The sequence below is a fragment of the Gymnoscopelus microlampas genome (assembly GCF_963454915.1).
Source record: "Gymnoscopelus microlampas genome assembly, chromosome: 13".
In the NCBI taxonomy this organism is placed as follows: Eukaryota; Metazoa; Chordata; class Actinopteri; order Myctophiformes; family Myctophidae; genus Gymnoscopelus; species Gymnoscopelus microlampas.
The window spans coordinates 51,578,676-51,601,318 of record NC_139950.1 but is presented as its reverse complement, the minus strand read 5'-3'; the positions used below and the strand labels follow the sequence as shown (position 1 = coordinate 51,601,318).

At 41.6% G+C, this 22,643-nt stretch overlaps 1 protein-coding gene across 1 annotated transcript in view; it reads left to right on the top strand.

Moving 5' to 3' along the window:
• The first annotated feature begins 579 nt into the window (after nucleotides 1-579).
• Nucleotides 580-22,643, top strand: part of LOC311058957 (cartilage acidic protein 1-like) — an 83,481-nt gene continuing 61,417 nt past the window's right edge. The window contains exons 1-4 of the mRNA XM_084076516.1: nucleotides 580-712; nucleotides 8,259-8,452; nucleotides 12,717-12,913; nucleotides 14,339-14,475. Coding sequence (XP_083932642.1) covers nucleotides 689-712; nucleotides 8,259-8,452; nucleotides 12,717-12,913; nucleotides 14,339-14,475 — 552 coding nt within the window. The 5' untranslated portion in view covers nucleotides 580-688. The remainder of the gene's footprint in view (nucleotides 713-8,258; nucleotides 8,453-12,716; nucleotides 12,914-14,338; nucleotides 14,476-22,643) is intronic.

The following is a 22,643-nucleotide window of genomic DNA, read 5'->3' as shown; positions in this document are numbered from 1 at the left end:
GCTCACAACGCGTCACGATGTGACATGTTGTGAACTTGTAGATCTGCTATTTTCAAAAGATCTGCATAAACATTGAACTTGTGAAGTACCCATTATGCCATTCTGCATAATGGGTACTTTTACTTTTGGTGCTTTAGGTAGATTTTGATGCCAATACTTTAGTACTTTTACTCAAGGTAATTTTTAATTCTGGACTTTTTAATTGGAGCGGAGTATTTCTACAAACGTTGCAGTATTGATACTTTTATTTAAGTAACAAAAAATGTGAGTACTTTTACCAGCACAGCGTGTACACAGGTGTCAGAGCAGAGCATCCATCACACAGAGAGAACACAGCCAGGATCTCTGCATCCTCCTCATCCTCCTCATCATCTCACACAGCTGCACCCCTTATGTAATATTCAAAACAGTCACCCACGAGGACGCGCCCACCCCTCGACAATTGGCTACACGCCTGCTTAATATTCACGACGCCGTCCGCTGATTGGCCACAAGCCTTACACAACACGATTCATTTCATAAAGGCAATTCTTGTGTGAAGTTGTGTAAAGGGACTAACAAACAAGAAGTGCGAAAACCCAAGAGAGACAGGCTGTAGTTGTACAATACATACACACACATACACACATACACACACACCTACCTCTCCTGCTTTGATCTGGAAACACTGGAGGATCTTTTAGTGGGAATGTCCTGGAGGCTGTTTTTATCAGTGAGTACTTTAACAGTGAGACAGTTATTATATATATTATATTATGTTATTATCAGTGAGTACAGTGAGACAGAGATACAGTAACCGGCGTGTTTTGATACAAATAACCGAATCGCTCGCCCCTAAACCCGGTCGCCCCGGGGTTCGCTGGCTGCGCTCCCGTGGTGCTGAATGATCTGGGACATTATTCTGGGACTGTATGTATTAAAGAGCCGCTGCGCTGCAGGCGCTCATAACTTTTTGTGTGACGATCGTCTCTTCAACGTCCAGAACAAAGTTTAAGGCTTATATTAGTTTCGATTTGGATTGTAGATCGTTTTCTTTTGGCGTCTAAACTAACTTAGATGAATGAATGCATGGTCTGGATTCCTGAACGATCATTATTTGCTGATCTGCATGGATTGGAAAGAGACTATTTTAAAGTCGCTACATTGTTGCGATAACGATCCTTTTTTATTTATTTAGAACAATGGTTTTCAACCTTTTTCATGTCAAGGACCCCCACAATATGTAGGTATTTGGCCGCGGACCCCCCATCTAAAAAATATTTTCAAAAATAGCAGATCTACAAGCTCATAGTGCGGCTGCGCTATGAGCTTAAGTAGATCTGCTATTTTTGAATAGCCAAAGTATAAAATATGGTTTAAGTGGTTAAAATTATTGCGACACTATATTAACTAATTTTGCCCGGGACCCCCTGCTGGGACCCCCTCAAGGACCACTGGTTGAGTGACCACTGACTGATTTAGAATATCATTTTCTTTCATTTTTAATATTAGACTATATGGCCATTATGCTATGCGGCACTGTTTTAATGTATTAGATATTCTGTCTGACATCAGTTGATTCATTCATGCATTGATTTCTGCTACTGTAGGTAATCTGGTGAAAAGTAATGAAGGTTAACATGAAATCATCATGATGATTATTCTGGTGGCTGGACCATCTGGGATTATAATGCAATGCAAGGAAAGCTTTCCAATGATGTTCCACATTGAACATAATGACATATTGTAAATGATAATTGTGATCAGTGTTGTGATGAAGCATTGTGGTCAGCAGCTGTCTGATCACACCTTTGAATTGTTGCATTGTCTGCCTGATGATGTTCAGTGCTATGGAATATGACTTGAATGGATATTAACTCAAGCATTAGTGGGAATTGAATTGAATGCTATTGAGTCTTATGACTAATAGATGGACTATTGCTGAGTATAACTCAATGGGGCTGCAGTAATAGTTTTACTGTAGTTGCATGTGTGTGTGTGTGTGTGTGTGTGTGTGTGTGTGTGTGTGTGTGTGTGTGTGTACACACACTTACAGTACTGTACATTTATGTGTCCATGCGCTAGTACAGTGGTTCTCAGCCAGTGGTCCGGGGACCACCAGTGGTCCTTGAGGGGGTTCTAGGTGGTCCCCAGCTAAATGATGTAGAGTTGGTAACCAAATGAACTCTTATGGATCTTTAACTCTTGAGAGTGTAAAATGAAACCAAATGTTTCATTTTACTCTCTCAAGAGTTAAATTATTGTTAAACATCTGCATTACTTAATTAAAGAATTATTATTTTGATCAACGTTTGCCTGTTATCTCTCCTATTGGCACCAACATCAGTACAACATGGAATTGTGGAAAAAATCATATCCAACGACAATAAAATATTTTATGTCTTTGGTGTGAGAGTCTAAATCTCATCAAACGGTGGTTCTGTGGCTCAAATGCCCAATAAATAATGGACCTTTAAATGAAAAAGGTTGAAAACCACTGACCTAGTACACTCAGAGATGACATGTCAGCCTATACGGTATGCGACTGTCTTATTGCAAAAAAAACAGAAGTTAAACCGGTTTCCCTTTCTGACTTTTCTACAGGCACTTTACACTGTTCAATGACAAACATTAAACCATAATGTCATGTGTACTCAGTGGTGACAAGTGTTTTACTGAGAAGTAGATGTGGCGGATGTGTGTGTGTGTGTGTGTGTGTGTGTGCATGTGTGTGCATGTGTGTGTGTGTGCGTGTGCTCTCTGCAGTGAGGGTGTCCTTCACAGAGAAAGGGTTCTGGATGAAGCGTGTTGTGAAACTGAAGATGCTTGCCCTGGTCTTTGTCGCAGTGAGTCTTATCAAGATCAGAGCCCGGGCATGAACGCTCCAGAAAGCACATGCTGATGTTGCACACTGTGGTAATAGCCTCTTTATGCCAACATAAATAACCCAATCGAAAAAACATCTCTCGGCTTCAAACAACATCATTCCCGGGCTCCCAATCTGGTGTGCTCTGCTGTTTAGTAACAGCCTGATCCAAAGTGAAATCAGCCTCAGGTACTATTAGTTATTGTTGTTGTTGTTATTGCTCGTGATAACTTTTGACTTTTTCATTGTAAAGAACATACATACAGTAGTGAAGACCTGATGACTTTGATCATTTAGTTGTGAGGTTATTGTTTGTGGTAAAGTCATGTGTTCTTACAGTAGCTCTCATGTTGCTGCAATGAATGCTTTTGATCAGCTGAGCTCCAACAGTCTAACTCTGACTGACCTACTGTACCGTCCTGTCCTCCTTTCCTCCACTTTATCACTGCATGTCTCACTGTGTGTCCTGGGTGGACACACTGGGTGGACATACTGGGTGGACACACCTCTTACAGTATATGTTCATTATTTATTCATGAACCCATTAAGACCTGAGGTCGATTCTACAAACGTCTTCTGAATCAGCACTGAATGTTGCTGTGTCAGTGGTTCTATGTCAGTGGTTCTATGTCAGTGGTTCTGTGTCAGTGGTTCTATGTCAGTGGTTCTATGTCAGTGGTTCTGTGTCAGTGGTTCTGTGTCAGTGGTTCTATGTCAGTGGTTCTATGTCAGTGGTTCTGTGTCAGTGGTTCTATGTCAGTGGTTCTATGTCAGAGGGTCAGTGGTTCTGTGTCAGTGGTTCTGTGTCAGTGGTTCTATGTCAGTGGTTCTATGTCAGTGGTTCTGTGTCAGTGGTTCTATGTCAGTGGTTCTATGTCAGAGGTTCTATGTCAGTGGTTCTGTGTCAGTGGTTCTGTGTCAGTGGTTCTATGTCAGTGGTTCTATGTCAGTGGTTCTGTGTCAGTGGTTCTATGTCAGTGGTTCTATGTCAGTGGTTCTATGTCAGTGGTTCTATGTCAGTGGTTCTGTGTCAGTGGTTCTGTGTCAGTGGTTCTGTGTCAGTGGTTCTATGTCAGTGGTTCTATGTCAGTGGTTCTGTGTCAGTGGTTCTATGTCAGTGGTTCTATGTCAGTGGTTCTATGTCAGTGGTTCTATGTCAGTGGTTCTATGTCAGAGGTTCTATATCAGTGGTTCTATGTCAGTGGTTCTGTGTCAGTGGTTCTATGTCAGAGGTTCTATATCAGTGGTCCTCAAACGTTTTCATGTCAAGGCCGCCAACCCATCTCAAGATGTTTAGTTCCAGGGACCCCCCAGAAGGACCCCCCAGAAGGACCCCCCAGAAGCAAAGATTTGAGTTAAAATGTTTGCTTTAAAAATATATATATATATATTCAAAGATTTGCACAAATGTTCATGATTTTTCAAAACTAGCAGATCTACAAGCTTTCCTGGTTTGAATGGGTTAAAGCTGCACATGTCCTACCTGGGATTTGAACTGGCGTCTCCTCCTGTACGGGAGAGGTCTTCCAAGAGAGGAATCCCTGATTGACCAGCTGGGGAGATATATTGCACTTATGATGAGCTTCAGGCAGTACTGCTTGTCAATGAGTAGGGTGTCCTGCCTGACAGCAGGGAGAGACCGCCTCCCACCACTGCACATGTACTAGTTCTATTACATTAACATTATATAGAGATATCTATGTATACGTTCACTAGAACAATGCTGTGTTTTTTACATTTTATTTTTTATTTTTTTAAAAATATATATATATATCCCACGATGTTGTAACTCTTTTTCACCCGGTGCCAATTTTCTAAGTGATCCTGGGCACTACACTCCCCCCACCACCCTAGGGAGCCCAGGGCCGAGCTCATGCGTTTATGGCAGTAAAAAGGCAAAAGCCCCGATTCATCTCTACAGCAACAACAGGGCTGACACAGTAATAGCATCTTATTGTTTTCCATTCATTATCGCACGGCTCTTTGATTGCGCTTCCCATTATGCGGACTCTCTGCAACAGGACAGTGCATCAGGTTCGTCTTCATAACGGAGCACGTTCTGGGCTTTTTATTCACTTCTGACACACTTTTAACTTTTTCTCATTTTCTCCACTTTCCACCCCCCCCCCCCCTGAGTCTTATTTATAGCTAGCGGCTCCTATCTAAGGAGTATATTAGCAGCTTCTGTAAAAGTGCCTTCAGCTGCCTGGGTCTCACAGAGCTCATTTGTCACGACATCCTCTCTTCTAATGGGAAGAAATGGCCTCATCTCCGGGTTCTCAGTGTTGTTAATTAACCCTCCTTGCTAACACACAGGCTTTCTCCTCCCCCCCACCCCCCCTCCCACTAAAAGGCTCTCTGGGACTGTGTGGTGTTATCTCCCCCCCAAACACCTCCCCAGGAGAGGCTGCGTTTTTCTGCAGCACATTTCTGCAGGTGTCGGGGTGAGGGGTGAGGGGAGGGGGGGTTTGATCCACCGTGCGTTCCTACTCCCCGTCCACAGTATTACTTGGACAGCAATGCGGCTTTATCTCAAATTGAATTGTTGAGGGAGATGTTAAGGCTCCATACATCAACCTGGACATGAGACGCATGAGGAGGAGAGGGAAGCACGAGATGGGAATGTCTCAGCGGCATTAAGGTGTGAATGAGAGGGGGGGGGGGGGTGCTATGGCGAAGGTTGCCTTTATTAAATCCACTGCTTCAGCAAATCAAGTTGTCGGCTTGTAAAAGCCATCCTGTGTGTGTGTGTGTGTGTGTGTGTGTGTGTGTGTGTGTGTGTGTGTGTGTGTGTGTGTAAAAGTTTTGTGATTCCCTGTGTGCGTGTGAGGATGCACTCAGTGTGCAGCCCACAAAAAGGTGACCTTTGTTATTCCATTTTTATTTTCGTCATTGTGTGTCGATGTCTCTTGTCTCAGTCCAACCCAACCAACCAAAAAATTAACAGCACAATTACATGTATAATACTTTGTCTAAAAGGTCTGTCCAAAAAAGTCCTTGCCGTCTTGTTTCCATTGGGGTCCTTGATACTTTTACTTAAGTAAAACATGTGAGTACTTTATCCACCACTGTCTATTGGTTGAACCGTGTTGCTGTCCTCTGTGGACGTGGGCCCGCTGATGACCTGCTGCCATGTATGGATTTTCTGCCCCGTGGTTTCTCAGCCTGTCTTCATGTGATTGGCTCATCCAATCTAACCCTGCAGATTGGCACTGATTGCTGCCTTACAGTACAGCTTCATCTCTGAGGTCTGATCGATACGACCAAAGCTCACCAGGTGATTCCCCTGGGTCTTCAGTTCACTGTTCAGTTCCTCTGGGTCTACAGTTCACTGTTCAGTTCCTCTGGGTCTTCAGTTCACTGTTCAGTTCCTCTGGGTCTTCAGTTCACTGTTCAGTTCCTCTGTGTCTTCAGTTCACTGTTCAGTTCCTCTGGGTCTTCAGTTCACTGTTCAGTTCCTCTGTGTCTTCAGTTCACTGTTCAGTTCCTCTGGGTCTTCAGTTCACTGTTCAGTTCCTCTGGGTCTTCAGTTCACTCTTCAGTTCCTCTGGGTCTTCAGTTCACTGTTCAGTTCCTCTGGGTCTTCAGTTCACTGTTCAGTTCCTCTGGGTCTTCAGTTCACTGTTCAGTTCCTCTGGGCCTTCAGTTCACTGTTCAGTTCCTCTGGGCCTTCAGTTCACTGTTCAGTTCCTCTGGGTCTTCAGTTCACTGTTCAGTTCCTCTGGGTCTACAGTTCACTGTTCAGTTCCTCTGGGTCTTCAGTTCACTGTTCAGTTCCTCTGGGTCTTCAGTTCACTGTTCAGTTCCTCTGTGTCTTCAGTTCACTGTTCAGTTCCTCTGGGTCTTCAGTTCACTGTTCAGTTCCTCTGTGTCTTCAGTTCACTGTTCAGTTCCTCTGGGTCTTCAGTTCACTGTTCAGTTCCTCTGGGTCTTCAGTTCACTCTTCAGTTCCTCTGGGTCTTCAGTTCACTGTTCAGTTCCTCTGGGTCTTCAGTTCACTGTTCAGTTCCTCTGGGTCTTCAGTTCACTGTTCAGTTCCTCTGGGCCTTCAGTTCACTGTTCAGTTCCTCTGGGCCTTCAGTTCACTGTTCAGTTCCTCTGGGTCTTCAGTTCACTGTTCAGTTCCTCTGGGCCTTCAGTTCACTGTTCAGTTCCTCTGGGTCTTCAGTTCACTGTTCAGTTCCTCTGGGTCTTCAGTTCACTGTTCAGTTCCTCTGGGTCTTCAGTTCACTGTTCAGTTCCTCTGGGTCTACAGTTTACTGTTCAGTTCCTCTGGGTCTTCAGTTCACTGTTCAGTTCCTCTGGGTCTTCAGTTCACTGTTCAGTTCCTCTGGGTCTTCAGTTCACTGTTCAGTTCGGATAATTAGCGTCATTAGAGTCAACGACAGCTTGTGAGAACAGAGGATTCAAGCTTGAATTTTGTGCTGATGTGGTTTGATTAAAGTTCGCCTCATTGACGGGGACAGATGTGTATGTCAGCTTAACAGATGTGTTTTAGAGTTGATGAACTGTGCTGGCTGGCTGGCTGGCTGGCTGGCTGGCTGGCTGGCTGGCTGTGTGTGTGTGTGTGTGTGTGTGTGTGTGTGTGTGTGTGTGTGTGTGTGTGTGTGTGTGTGTGTGTGTGTGTGTGTGTGTGTGTGTGTGTGTGTGTGTGTGTGTGTGTGTGTGTGTGTGTGTGTGTGTGTGGCCGTGCGTGTGGAGTGTGTGTGTGTGGTTGGCTTAGTTTAGTACTGTACCAGTACTGTTGCGTCTCAGAAAGTTCTCTGTTGTTCATTTGACATGAATTTGCTGCTACTTTTTCTCGGCCGTAAAGAATAGGACAAATCATTTCTGACACATAGTTTGTAGGGTAATTTATCAATAATATATCCATATCATGACATGTGACGATATCGTCTATGTAGGATTTTGGATACTGTAAAATGGTGATAAGGCATAATCGTCTTTCCTTGGTTTTAAGGGCTGCATTACAGTAAAGTATGTAACTCTCAAATTACCGGACTGTTGTAGCAATCTACTATTATTTAACCACAATTATCATCCCCACAATATCGATATTGAGGTATTTAGTAAAAAAATATTGTGATATATGATTTTGCCCGTATTGCCACAGCTCTAATGTCAGCTTGGTGCAAAGCATTGTTTCTCAAAGTGGGGTCCGGGGATCCTCAGGGGTCCTTGAGGGAGTTCCAGGGGGTCCCCAGCTAAATGATGGATAATTAGGAACCAAATAGACCCTTATGGGTCTGTAACTCTGAGTGTACAAATGGAACCAAATGGACCCTAACGGGTGCCATTTGTACACTCTCAGAGTTCCATTAACATTGATTTTACAATGTATATTGGGGTCCCAGAGATAGAAATGCCATTAAATGGGGTTAAAGAGCTGTGCTGTGTACTTTGTCTCTTGCAGGTCAGGATGTTGTGGTGTCTGGGTATCCTCCTCCTGCCCACCCTCTGCCCTGCCCAGCGCTCAGAGCCCATGTTCTCTGCCGTGACGCAGAGCGTCCTGCCCCTGGACTACGAGAACAACCCCACCCAGCTCAACTACGGCATGGCCGTCACTGACGTGGACGGAGACGGAGACCTGGAGATATTTGTGGCCGGGTGAGATCATATCTTACTCAGTGGTGGAAAGTACATTTCCTTAAGTACTGTACTTAACACATTGAGTGCCAAAACCGTATATACGGTTTTGGGAATACAACCATGGAGTGCCAAAACCGTATAATTTTTTTTTTTCCTTCACAGCACCAGGAGATATCATTTTCCGAAGATTTAGACTCCAATCCACTTCCTGGTCAACTTATGACTTCAAAAGCCTGTATCTCGGCTCCTAAAAAATGGTTAAAAATCCTGGCACTCAACGTGCATTTTTTAAATAAACCTCTGGCACCCCAAGTGTTAAGTACAATTTTGAGGTACTTTTACTTAACTGGAGTATTTCCAATTTTCAATACTTGTACTTCTACTCCACTACATCTCAGAGGCAAATATACTTTAACTCCACTACAGTTATTTGAAAACTTGAGTTACTAGTTACTTTGTAGATTTTGATTATTATTACCAAACATACATTAACCACTTCATATGGGTTTAGGGTTAGTTTTACCCTATATACATTTTGGCTATTTGAAAATAGCAGATCTACAAGCTTACAAGATTACTTGTAGATCTGCTATTTTCAAGATTTTTTAATACATTTTATCCATTTGAAAACATGTGAAATGGGCCATTCTGCATAATGAGTACGGTCTACTTTTGGTACTTTAAGTACATTTTGATACCAATACTTTTGTACTTTTACTCAAGTTACTTGTAACAGAGTATTTCTACACTGCAGTATTGATACTTTTACTTAACTAAACAAATTGAGTACTTGTTCCATCACTGACCTTACTGTCGATGCGACGACATGTTGTTATTTTTGAAGATTTTGAAAATGTTGCGGATAATTTCTTAACTTTCTTTTATGGTGAAAATGTCAGAAAATCTTTAGAAAAATGTGTCACAGCCCCTACTGTATGTCTTGCTGAGTATTTGACACACACATACAGTAAGTAAAGTTCACGTGCAATTATAACAATTAGATAACTGCAGAGTGATCTCTCCCCAAAAACTGGAAATGGAGCGCTGTCATTTTGTGAGCTAAAGTCTCTTAGAAAAAGACAAAAGACTAGGAAAGGAGACAGGCGAGGGTACAGGTACCCCCAGGCTCAGTCAGCTGATGAGAATGGATGTGATTGGATGGAGGAAGAAGCTCCATCAATGAGAGTGTCTTGGCAGGGCCTGCAGGACATGTCTGTCCAGTGAAGCATGAATGCATCTTAACAGAATATAGATTGAAGAAAATAACCATCTTTGATAATGTCATTTTAGACAAGATGTCCTATTTAGCATGTATCCCATATAGGACACCGTTAGTTAGACCTCATACCATCCAATCTGGCCTATTAGACATAAATGGATGTTTCAGTGCGGTAGAGAGGCCATTTTACAGTGATGAGTTAGTGTTACTATGCCTTGTCCTTGGCTCTTTATTCTCGTTGGAAAGTGTGTGGCAAAAATGTAGAGTTAAATCTATGCAGCCTCATTATGTCTGGAGTGGGATGGATGGGTCACTGCGGTTCTACTTTTTATTCTACCTTTAATTTGTTTAGTTAAGTTTATTTTCACATGATTAAAAACACGTGGAAAAAGGAAGAGAAGATAGAACAGTACATAAGCAGTACATAAACAGTACGTAAGATACAAACAAATAAAATAATCAAAACATGATGTACCAGTAAGGCCAAATAAACCCCAAAGGAGCTTAAAGGTAGGGTAAGTGATATTTTTGGGTAATTATTTTTTTTGTTGTTAAAAAGGTTAAAGTACTATATTCTGATGGTAATCATTGCTACAGAGCGTTTGTTGGGTCACAGGGGTCTCTCCAGCTCTTTAGTAAACACAATATAGTACATTTTCAGGTAGGTGACAACATTTAAGCCAGTCAGGAGAGAGCACTGAAAATGTATTATCTGTTTAACTCATTGAGTGCCAGGATTGCCAGAATTATTTCAGAATTGATTCTGAAAAGTGCCAGAGTTTTTTTCACAGAAAACAAAAAGTGCTTAGGAAGCGAGATACAGCCTTTTTTAGTTCTAAGTTAAACAAGGAGTGGATGGAGCTGCACACCTTCAGATGATGATATCTTGGGTTCTGAACATGTTTTTCAAAAAAAAAAAAAAAAGTTTTTTCATTTTTATGCTAATTTTTCAAAAACACGTCAAACACGTTAATGGCACGTTGAGCCATAGCGCTAAAAACACGTGAAACACGTTAATGGCACTCAGTGAGTTAATAAAGAGCTGGAGAGACATAGAGACTCATTTTACTGAACAAACACTCTATAGCAATGATTACTATCAGAATATAGAGCTATTTAACACTTATTTTAACCAAAGTAAATCACTTACCCTACCTTTAATGCGTCATTATATTCTAGCAGAGATGCAGCTCCACTTACAGATCATATACTGTAGCTCATAGCTACACATGGTGATAGAAACCAAATTATTTCATGTTTATGCAAGTCACTTGCAGTGTTAAACCAGAAATATGATTTTGTCTTCTTATGTCACTTCGTCTAATTACAAGATTAGGCTGTATTAGAGTTCTCAACGAGCCTGAAAATTAAGGCCCGGCCCTAACTGGGCCCTACTGGGCCGGCCCGAGACAATTACCATACTTTTAGGCCCAAAAACCCGAAAAGATGTCATTATGTACTTAATGTCCTCAAAGTCACGCATCCAACAAGCTATGAACAGAGCAGATTGGACCGTCTGTTTCAGAGATAATGGACAAAACATCTTGAAAACGGACACTTTCGCTGATTTTAGATCGCCGATTTTTGTTTGAGTTTTGGCCATTGTCGCCCGTTTTTCTTTAATAACATGGGCTAGGAAGGTCGGACCGCGACAAACTAGATACATGAGTAAAGGTCACTTTGAGTTGCATCCAACACATCCAACACATCCAACACATCCACTGACATTTCCGTCGGCCTTACTGTAAGGCCGTTAGGGGCAGGTTGAAATGTATGTTTGGGGGGTAATATATTTTTTTCTTCTTTTTTTCCTTCTAATTTATTAGCATAGATTTTGGGCCCGGTCCGACTTGAAAACGTTGGCTCGGGTTCGGGCAGAATTTGAGAACTCTGCTGGATACAGTATCCTTGTAACTATAAATCCCCAAGTCAGATATACAATACTTTATAATACTTAACAGTAGGATGTGCTGGTGAGACATCACTCCTGAATATAACTATCGTTTCCCCTTTAGTTGTTGTTGGGGTGTGATGTGTTGATGTCCTCTGCATTCACACATCCTAACCATTAGGAGACAGTGAATGGCGTTTAACACGGCCCCCAGGGAGCAGTTAGGGGCTAATCAGTGTCTTGCTCAGGGACACTTCAACACAGACTATGGGGGAGTTGAGGGTTGAACCAGCGACCTTCCAATTCCCCAGACGGCCTCAGCTGAGCGGGTAGACTCCCCCCCCCCCTCCCCCCGACAGTGAAAAGCTCTTATTGATAGCCTCTGCCTTTTGGCATTATTCACATTAACCACCTATTGGATACATAATGTTCTCCTCAATGAAGGGAAAGTGAAATGCAATTCCGTGGTGGTTGTTTCAGGTTGCTTTATGTGTTTGCTCATTAGGAGGTCTGGTTATAACGCTTTGGTGGCGCTTTTAAAAACCCTTTTAAAAACCCTGCCCACACACTGTTTGTCTCAGTGTCTTTTAAAGGTGCTTTTAAGAACCCTGCCCACACACACACACCGCCAATGGTGTCTCAGTGTCGCAATCATTTGCATAGAGAGAGAGAGAGAGAGAGAGAGAGAGAGAGAGAGAGAGAGAGAGAGAGAGAGAGAGAGAGAGAGAGAGAGAGAGAGAGAGAGAGAGAGAGAGAGAGAGAGAGAGAGAGAGAGAGAGAGAGAGAGAGAGAGAGAGAGAGAGGGAGGGGCCATAGCTGAGTGGTTAGGGAGCCCGCCTAAGGAGCCAGAGGCCCTGGTTGCTGCAGGTTCGATTCCCGGCCAGGCCAGCATATGTGTCGATGAAATGAAATTTGTCCCTGAGCAAGACTCTTAACCCCTAATTGCTCACAGGTTCTCATTGGAAACAAGACCGCAAGGACTTTCATGAACAACCTGTTAAAAGGAATTTATAGAGAGAGACTCTGTTACAAGTAAATCTCTGGTGTTCAAACTTTACTCTGTGAAAGCACAAAAGTATTGGTATCAAAATGTACTTAAAGTACCACAAGAGAGAGAGAGTGTCTCACATTGTAATTCTAACAGCTGTCCCCCCCCCCCCTCCTCTCTGCAGCTACAACGGCCCTAACCTGGTACTGAAGTACGACAAGGAGAAAAGGAAGCTGGTTAACATCGCCGTGGACAACCGCAGCTCCCCGTTCTACGCCCTGAGAGATCGCCAGGGCAACGCCATCGGAGTGACAGCCTGTGACATCGACGGAGACGGCCGGGAGGAGATCTATATCCTCAACACCAACAACGCCTTCTCTGGTATTTATTTATACTAGTTCAGGGGTTCTCTGGTATTTATTTATACTAGTTCAGGGGTTCTCTGGTATTTATTTATACTAGTTCAGGGGTTCTCTGGTATTTATTTCTACATCCAGATGAGAGACACTAGTGTCTAGTTCAGGGGTTCCCAAACCTTTCCATGCCAAGGACTAGGGATGCAAATTATCCATTAATTTGATAATTGATAACCTTATCGATCGATTAACCAATTAATTGATAAGCAGCGTTTTTTTTTTGGACCAAAAGGAAAATTCTTATCAGAAACCGAAAATGACTGCAGAAACATAATTGCCTTTGATGTATATAACATTAACGAGCATCAACGAGCATCAGCTGGACACACACACCTCCCCTCTGCAGGGCTCTATGGAGTCTGTCTCATTTCTCGCCAAAAGCCCTTGAATATGATGGAATTTAACTTTCAATAGCTCCCCCCCCCCCAAAAAAAAAAAGTTTTACAAAAAAAAATCATATTTTTTTCAATTAATTGAAAATAACTTTAATCAACTAAATTCCTAACGGTAGTTAATCGATTCTAGATGAATTGTTATCCCCCCATTGTTATCCCCACCAAGGACCCCCAAATAGCCTATTTGCGGGTTGGCTATCCTATCCTACTATCCTACAATAATTCTAGTAACCTCTGTGCGTTTGTAGTGGAGGTGAAGCTACCCGGTTCTCCTCACTGGCTGGACCAATTGCTCTGATTTTGCACACAGCCATTGACCATTACCATCTGAACTTAACTGTGAAGCCAAGTCTCAGCTTCTTATTAGCGTTTTAGTGTAAAAGAATGTCGCCATGGTTACGGGGCTGCCCAGCTGTGGGATGACCCCGCGAGCTATGGGACGAACTGCCTACCAGGTTGCCAGATCATGTGTGCATATCCCCCCACGGATGTGTTGACCGGGTATGGTCTAGTTGTTTCCTATTTTCATATATTCCACGGGACTAGTGGGTTAGATTCTTGCAAAAATATGCACATGCATTGCATCCATGAATATCTATAAACACACATTATATACCCATAAAAAGAAGCCCAGCTACACAGGGGTTATGCCCTTCTGTTAGTCACAAAGAGACAAAGCAGAGAGGGAGAATCGATAGCCAAAAATATAAAGCTTATCTCGTCCGCGTCTTCATGAGATAAGAGATACGCTCCTATGCTGTGCTATTAATCAATGTCAGAGGTGTTACTGTATATACACCCACCAAAACTAAGCGCTCCTCAGAGCCATCACTTTCACACCAAAAAACTCACATCTATCTCTTTCACTTCACACACCTTTCAGCCGTAGTGTAACCTGACAAACTGTTCCGCTTCGTTCTCCCTCTCTCCTCCTCCTCCTCCACTTTACGTTTCCTCACACCTCTCTGAACCCCCGCCTGTCTCCTTGGTTTAAGGCCGGGCCACGTACACCGACAAGCTGTTCAAGTTCCGTAACGGACGCTTTGAAGATCTGCTGAGCGACGAGATCAACGAGCACCGAGACGTGGCCAACCGCATGGCCGGGCGATCGGTGGCCTGCGTGGACAGGAAGGTATTGCACACGTGCACACACACACACACACACACACACACACACACACACACACACACACACACCCACACCCACACACACACACACACACACACACACAGACACAGACACAGACACACACACACACACACACACACACACACACACAGATATGAGTGTGTATACACAGAGTGCTTGGTGTAACATGCATGGGTGCGTCTGTTTGCGCTGATGTTTGTTTACCAGTGATAACTCATGGTGTGCGTTTGGCCGCCCCCTCGCAGCGTGTGTTATGACAGTTCATTTGGCGGGGATGGCGTTCCCGTTTTGTCTCTCTTCTGTCCATCGCACCAGGATGTAATTACAAAAGCCAGGGCTCGTTTGTTTTCTGGAACAACTGTACGGAGGAGAGGACTGATGACTGCAAACTAAATACTAAATACAAGTGTCTGCTATTATCTCTCTCTCTCTCTCTCTCCTCAGATACTCTCTCCTATCTCTTCAGATAGTCTTTTTGTCTCTTTGTAAGGTCTTTGTATCTCATATTGTGTTTTAGTTCTCTCTCTGAGACTCTCTCTCTCTCTTGGTCTCTGTCTCTCATGCTGTCACAGGGTTGAATTCGCTGAGAGTGGATAACCTCTCGTTCGTTCCAAACATGCCCGTGTGATCCGGTCTAGGTTGCTGGTTCTGTTTTTTTGACACCGCTTTGTTCTGGTTCCTCCTGTTAGTTTCCTCATTTAAATGCTGAATGGAGGATAACTGCTAGTGTAGTCTGGCCATTCACTATGAGTTGGAATAAAAGATGGATATACTAAACAAACTATTCCTATAAGCTACACTACGCCGTATCAAGGGTTTCATTGGGTAGAGGCCCTAAAATGAGGATGCCCTTGATCGTGGGGAATTATTTGGGGTGATACGGCACCCTTGGTTCCAACTTCCGGCCGCCTGATGACGCGACTGATGATGAGAAGTTATTTATTTTACTGATGATGAGAAGTTATTTCTGCTCCCGACCGGATCAGAAACCTGAACATGGTATTGATCCCAGGCTACACAATAACAACCCTGTTACACTAGGGAGTGGATGATCCATGCATCTGCTTTTCACATCACATTGGTACTGCATACATTTTTTCATCACTGATGGGGATAGACGTATCTCTGCTCCTGGATCAGACTGAATTAAATACATATATTTCATTTTGGGAAATATAGAGAATACAAAATGATAACCACATTAATCCCCGGCATCCCTATGTTCGGGAAAATAACAATAAATAACAGAAAACAAAACACCTAACAATCACATTTTTTATTTATTTAGACAATAGTGAAAGTAGACAATCTACAAGCTCAAAGCGTGTGGTGATGCATCGCGCATGGGGAGCTTGTAAATCTGCTATTTCCGATAAAAGAGACAATGTGTGTATAGGGCTTAAGTGGTTAAGAAACCCCCCCCCCTCTTTTTTATTACCAATCAATCCCTGCACGCACGTACACACACACACACACACACACACACACACACACACACACACACACACACACACACACACACACACACACACACACACACACACACACACACACACACACTCAGACAGTATTAGCAGGGATAGCACAACAGGAATTACAATAGATTGTGGACCACAGTCCCATCTGACTGAACACTGATAGGTTTGTGTGTCTGCCAAGCTGACGTCTACTTTTAATGGCGGAATGCTTTTAACCCTTTGAGACCGGGGAACACATCTATGTCAGTATTTTAGATTTCTTTGGGCTATTCAAAAATAGCAGATCTACAAGCTCGAGTGCTGCGACATGAGCTTGTAGATCTGCTATTTAGAAAAAAAATCTTGAACATTAATTTAAGCAAGTATTTGAATATATATATTGCTTAAAGGGAACATTTGTAACTCAATCTTTGCTTTTTTTTGGGGGGGGGGGGTCCCTTGAACAAAATATTTTGAGATGGGGGGGGGGGGGGGTCCGCAGACAAATACATTACATTCTGGCGGTCCTTGACATGAAAAAGTTTTGAGAAGCACTGATATTATAGCAACATAAAACATTTGTTTAAAAAAAAACTGTTAGAATGTAGAAGACATTTGTAGAATCTCCCCAGAAGCAAAGATTTGAGTTAAAAATGTTCGCTTTAAAAAACACATACAGTATATTAAAAAAAAAATCACTTTTTTTCCAAAAAGAAATAGCAGATCTACAAGCTCGTAGCGCGGCACTCGCGAGCTTGTAGATCTGCTATTTTTGAATAGCCCACAGTATAAAATAATGGGTTATAGCTAAAAATGTAAAATGACAGTAATATTGCGTTCCCGGTCTCAACGGATTAAACAATGTGACAAAACTTCGCCTTGCGTGCGTCGCCTTCCTCTCCACACGGCTAACGAAGGACGACCGCATGCCTCTCCCCCTTCAAGCTGAATAAGCTACTTTCTCTTTTCTTTTTCTTCATTTCTTCGTCATCTCCCTCCAACCCCCCACCCCACCCCCCTCTTCTTCTTCTTCTTCTCCTTTGTTTTCTTCATCTTGTCGTTAACCTCACCCTCTCTTTTTCTCGTCTTTCGTTTAACCCATTAAGACCTGGAACGCATCCGTGTCACTTTAGGTTTCTTTGGGCTATTCAAAAATAGCAGATCTACAAGCTCATAGCGCGGCACCGAGTGCCGCGCTATGAGCTTGTAGATCTGCTATTTTTGAAAAATCGTGATTTTTTTTTTTCAAAAAACTGTTAGGATTTAGAAAACATTTTTAAGAATTGCCTCAGGTCTTAATGGGTTAATCCGTTTCCGCGCCCCCCCCCCCCCCCTCTGTGAAGTGACCTTCTGACTCTGCCATCTATCTGAGCATGGGACGCGCTGACAGCCCATTGATGAAGAGAGCGTCACGTATGTAATGGAACGTTCTTCTCATCAGGGTTTTGGGGCCGACGGGACCAAGGTTACTGAGGTAGTGGTATAGACGGGGCGGTGTGTGTGTAGTCAAGCCAGCTAACTAACACACTGAACCCGGGAACGCATCTGTGTGTCATTTTAACATTTCTTTGGGCTATTCAAAAATAGCATATCTACCATCTCATGAGCTTGTAGATCTGCTATTTTTGAAAATAAATCGTGAAAATGCCGTCTCAAATGTCTCAAGTCTTTGCTTCTAGGGGGTCCCTGGAACAAATCATTTTGAGATGGAGGTCCGCGGCCAAATACATATACGTTTTGGGGGTCCTTGAGAACCACTAATATAGAAACATACGTTTTTCAAAAAACTGTAGGATTTAGAAGACTTTTGTAGAATCCCCCCCCATGCAGAAACAATGATTTGAGTTACAAATGTTCGCTTTAAATATATATTCAAAGATTTTTTCAAAAAATTGCCGATGGTATAGTAAAATAGTAGATCTGCTATTTTTGAATAGCCAAAGAAATCTAGAAATCAAAAAATGACACAGATGGTCCTGGTCTGAATGGGTTAATGTGTTGAACCTTATTTACCTATAAATAGAAACGCCATCAGTCACAGAACGGGCGTGATAATTACTCATCCCAACACCACTTCATCTCCTGTTAGTCACCTTGGAGTGATGTCCCGTCATTATTCTGGGAAAAGGGTGACACGTGGTGTGACAAAAGTGACATATTGAGACGTCTCTGGCGTTGGACTGATAGATGGTTTTCAGTTGTGGACGGCGGAGGACGGGAATCAAGATTGGAGTTGAAGGGTTTTTCCCACGAATAAGTGTCTTTTAGGGGAGGCTTGATTTATTTGTTGTTGCAAGACGCTGTGCATTTGTGCAAATCTTTGTATATATATATATATATATATATATATATATATATATATATATATATATATATATATATATATATATATATATATACACACACATTTTTAACTCTTTACATCTTTGCTTCTGGGGGTCCCTGGAACAAAACATTTGAGATGGGGGTCTGAGGCCAAATACATGTCATTTTGGGGGCCCTTGACATGAAAAAGTTTGAGAAACACTGATTTTATAGCAACACAAGTTTAAAAAAGACTGTTAGGATTTAGAAGACATTTGTAGAATCCCCCAGAAGCAAAGATTTGAGTTACAAATGTTTGCTTTAGAAAATATATATTCAAAGATTTGCACACATTTTCATGATTTTTCAAAAAATAGCAGATCTACAAGCTCACACACAAATCAGGCTTTACTGACGTGTAAACGGCCAATTATACTCCAGCGTAGTCTAGTAAGTCTACGGAACATGCCTCAAAAAACATGTACGTACAGGCTCTAAGGTACATGACAAGATTATACCTACAATTACTATGAATTACCTTCTTTCCATTGAGCAGCCAGCAGCCTCTCTCTAGACTGTGCTATAACGGCAGGAGGAATAAGGCACATGGTGGAATAAGCAGGAGGAATAAGGCACAGGGTGGAATAAGCAGGAGGAATAAGGCACAGGGTGGAATAAGCAGGAGGAATAAGGCACATGGTGGAATAAGCAGGAGGAATAAGGCACAGGGTGGAATAAGCAGGAGGAATAAGGCACATGGTGGAATAAGCAGGAGGAATAAGGCACACGGTAGTGAACATCACACACACTCACAATGGCAATTCCACTGACAGAAATGAGCCTTGGGTGAAGACTTATTGAAAAATCATTGACTTTTAACTCCGTTAAGTAACTGGCAGTGGCCTTCAAGCTTTTCATTCTAGATGAGATTTCTCCAAACGTCAAGTGTGTGTGTGTGTGTGTGTGTGTGTGTGTGTGTGTGTGTGTGTGTGTGTGTGTGTGTGTGTGTGTGTGTGTGTGTGTGTGTGTGTGTGTGTGTGTGTGTGTGTGTGTGTGTGTGTGCCTACATTTGGTTGGCCGTGGTGGGAGGCTAAGTGTGACCGTTGTTGACATTTACATCAACTATAGACTCATTTACCTTTCTGTCCTGTAGATGCATAGTAATGTTCACATACGTGTGTGTGTGTGTGTGTGTGTGTGTGTGTGCTTGCACGTGTGTGTGTGTGTGTAACTGTGTGTGCGTGTGCACATGTGTTTGTATTGATTGCAGTGTGCGGCTCCGCGGTGGGGGAGCTCATTGGAATGGGCTGTGGAGTCTATTAGTGTGGTTCCGTCTGTGAGCATGTGTCTGCAGGGAGTCACACTGATAATGGAGTGTGAAATTAATCTCCAAAGGGAGGCAGGGGGGGGGGGGTAGGGGGGTAGGGGGGAGGAGAGCTGGAGAGAGTGAGGGGTAAAGGGTAAGAACAGATGAAGGGGCAAAAAGAGAAAAGGAGGCGTTCTGTATGTAAACCATTGAACAGTGTCTATGTGTTCATACTGTATGTAAACCATTGAACAGTGTCTATGTGTTCATACTGTATGTAAACCATTGAACAGTGTCTATGTGTTCATACTGTATATAAACCATTGAACAGTGTCTATGTGTTCATACTGTATGTAAACCATTGAACAGTGTCTATGTGTTCATACTGTATGTAAACCATTGAACAGTGTCTATGTGTTCATACTGTATGTAAACCATTGAACAGTGTCTATGTGTTCATACTGTATATAAACCATTGAACAGTGTCTATGTGTTCATACTGTATATAAACCATTGAACAGTGTCTATGTGTTCATACTGTATGTAAACCATTGAACAGTGTCTATGTGTTCATACTGTATATAAACCATTGAACAGTGTCTATGTGTTCATACTGTATATAAACCATTGAACAGTGTCTATGTGTTCATACTGTATATAAACCATTGAACAGTGTCTATGTGTTCATACTGTATATAAACCATTGAACAGTGTCTATGTGTTCATACTGTATGTAAACCATTGAACAGTGTCTATGTGTTCATACTGTATATAAACCATTGAACAGTGTCTATGTGTTCATACTGTATGTAAACCATTGAACAGTGTCTATGTGTTCATACTGTATATAAACCATTGAACAGTGTCTATGTGTTCATACTGTATGTAAACCATTGAACAGTGTCTATGTGTTCATACTGTATATAAACCATTGAACAGTGTCTATGTGTTCATACTGTATGTAAACCATTGAACAGTGTCTATGTGTTCATACTGTATGTAAACCATTGAACAGTGTCTATGTGTTCATACTGTATGTAAACCATTGAACAGTGTCTATGTGTTCATACTGTATATAAACCATTGAACAGTGTCTTTGTGTTCATACTGTATGTAAACCATTGAACAGTGTCTTTGTGTTCATACTGTATGTAAACCATTGAACAGTGTCTTTGTGTTCATACTGTATGTAAACCATTGAACAGTGTCTTTGTGTTCATACTGTATGTAAACCATTGAACAGTGTCTATGTGTTCATACTGTATGTAAACCATTGAACAGTGTCTATGTGTTCATACTGTATGTAAACCATTGAACAGTGTCTATGTGTTCATACTGTATGTAAACCATTGAACAGTGTCTATGTGTTCATACTGTATGTAAACCATTGAACAGTGTCTATGTGTTCATACTGTATATAAACCATTGAACAGTGTCTATGTGTTCATACTGTATGTAAACCATTGAACAGTGTCTATGTGTTCATACTGTATGTAAACCATTGAACAGTGTCTATGTGTTCATACTGTATATAAACCATAGAACAGTGTCTATGTGTTCATACTGTATGTAAACCATTGAACAGTGTCTTTGTGTTCATACTGTATGTAAACCATTGAACAGTGTCTATGTGTTCATACTGTATATAAACCATTGAACAGTGTCTATGTGTTCATACTGTATGTAAACCATTGAACAGTGTCTATGTGTTCATACTGTATATAAACCATTGAACAGTGTCTATGTGTTCATACTGTATATAAACCATTGAACAGTGTCTATGTGTTCATACTGTATGTAAACCATTGAACAGTGTCTATGTGTTCATACTGTATGTAAACCATTGAACAGTGTCTATGTGTTCATACTGTATGTAAACCATTGAACAGTGTCTTTGTGTTCATACTGTATGTAAACCATTGAACAGTGTCTATGTGTTCATACTGTATGTAAACCATTGAACAGTGTCTATGTGTTCATACTGTATGTAAACCATTGAACAGTGTCTATGTGTTCATACTGTATGTAAACCATTGAACAGTGTCTATGTGTTCATACTGTATGTAAACCATTGAACAGTGTCTATGTGTTCATACTGTATATAAACCATTGAACAGTGTCTATGTGTTCATACTGTATGTAAAGCATTGAACAGTGTCTATGTGTTCATACTGTATATAAACCATTGAACAGTGTCTATGTGTTCATACTGTATATAAACCATTGAACAGTGTCTATGTGTTCATACTGTATGTAAACCATTGAACAGTGTCTATGTGTTCATACTGTATGTAAACCATTGAACAGTGTCTATGTGTTCATACAGTATGTAAACCATTGAACAGTGTCTATGTGTTCATACTGTATGTAAACCATTGAACAGTGTCTATGTGTTCATACTGTATGTAAACCATTGAACAGTGTCTATGTGTTCATACTGTATATAAACCATTGAACAGTGTCTATGTGTTCATACTGTATATAAACCATTGAACAGTGTCTATGTGTTCATACTGTATATAAACCATTGAACAGTGTCTATGTGTTCATACTGTATGTAAACCATTGAACAGTGTCTATGTGTTCATACTGTATGTAAACCATTGAACAGTGTCTATGTGTTCATACTGTATATAAACCATTGAACAGTGTCTTTGTGTTCATACTGTATATAAACCATTGAACAGTGTCTATGTGTTCATACTGTATATAAACCATTGAACAGTGTCTATGTGTTCATACTGTATGTAAACCATTGAACAGTGTCTATGTGTTCATACTGTATATAAACCATTGAACAGTGTCTTTGTGTTCATACTGTATGTAAACCATTGAACAGTGTCTTTGTGTTCATACTGTATGTAAACCATTGAACAGTGTCTATGTGTTCATACTGTATGTAAACCATTGAACAGTGTCTTTGTGTTCATACTGTATGTAAACCATTGAACAGTGTCTTTGTGTTCATACTGTATGTAAACCATTGAACAGTGTCTATGTGTTCATACTGTATGTAAACCATTGAACAGTGTCTTTGTGTTCATACTGTATGTAAACCATTGAACAGTGTCTATGTGTTCATA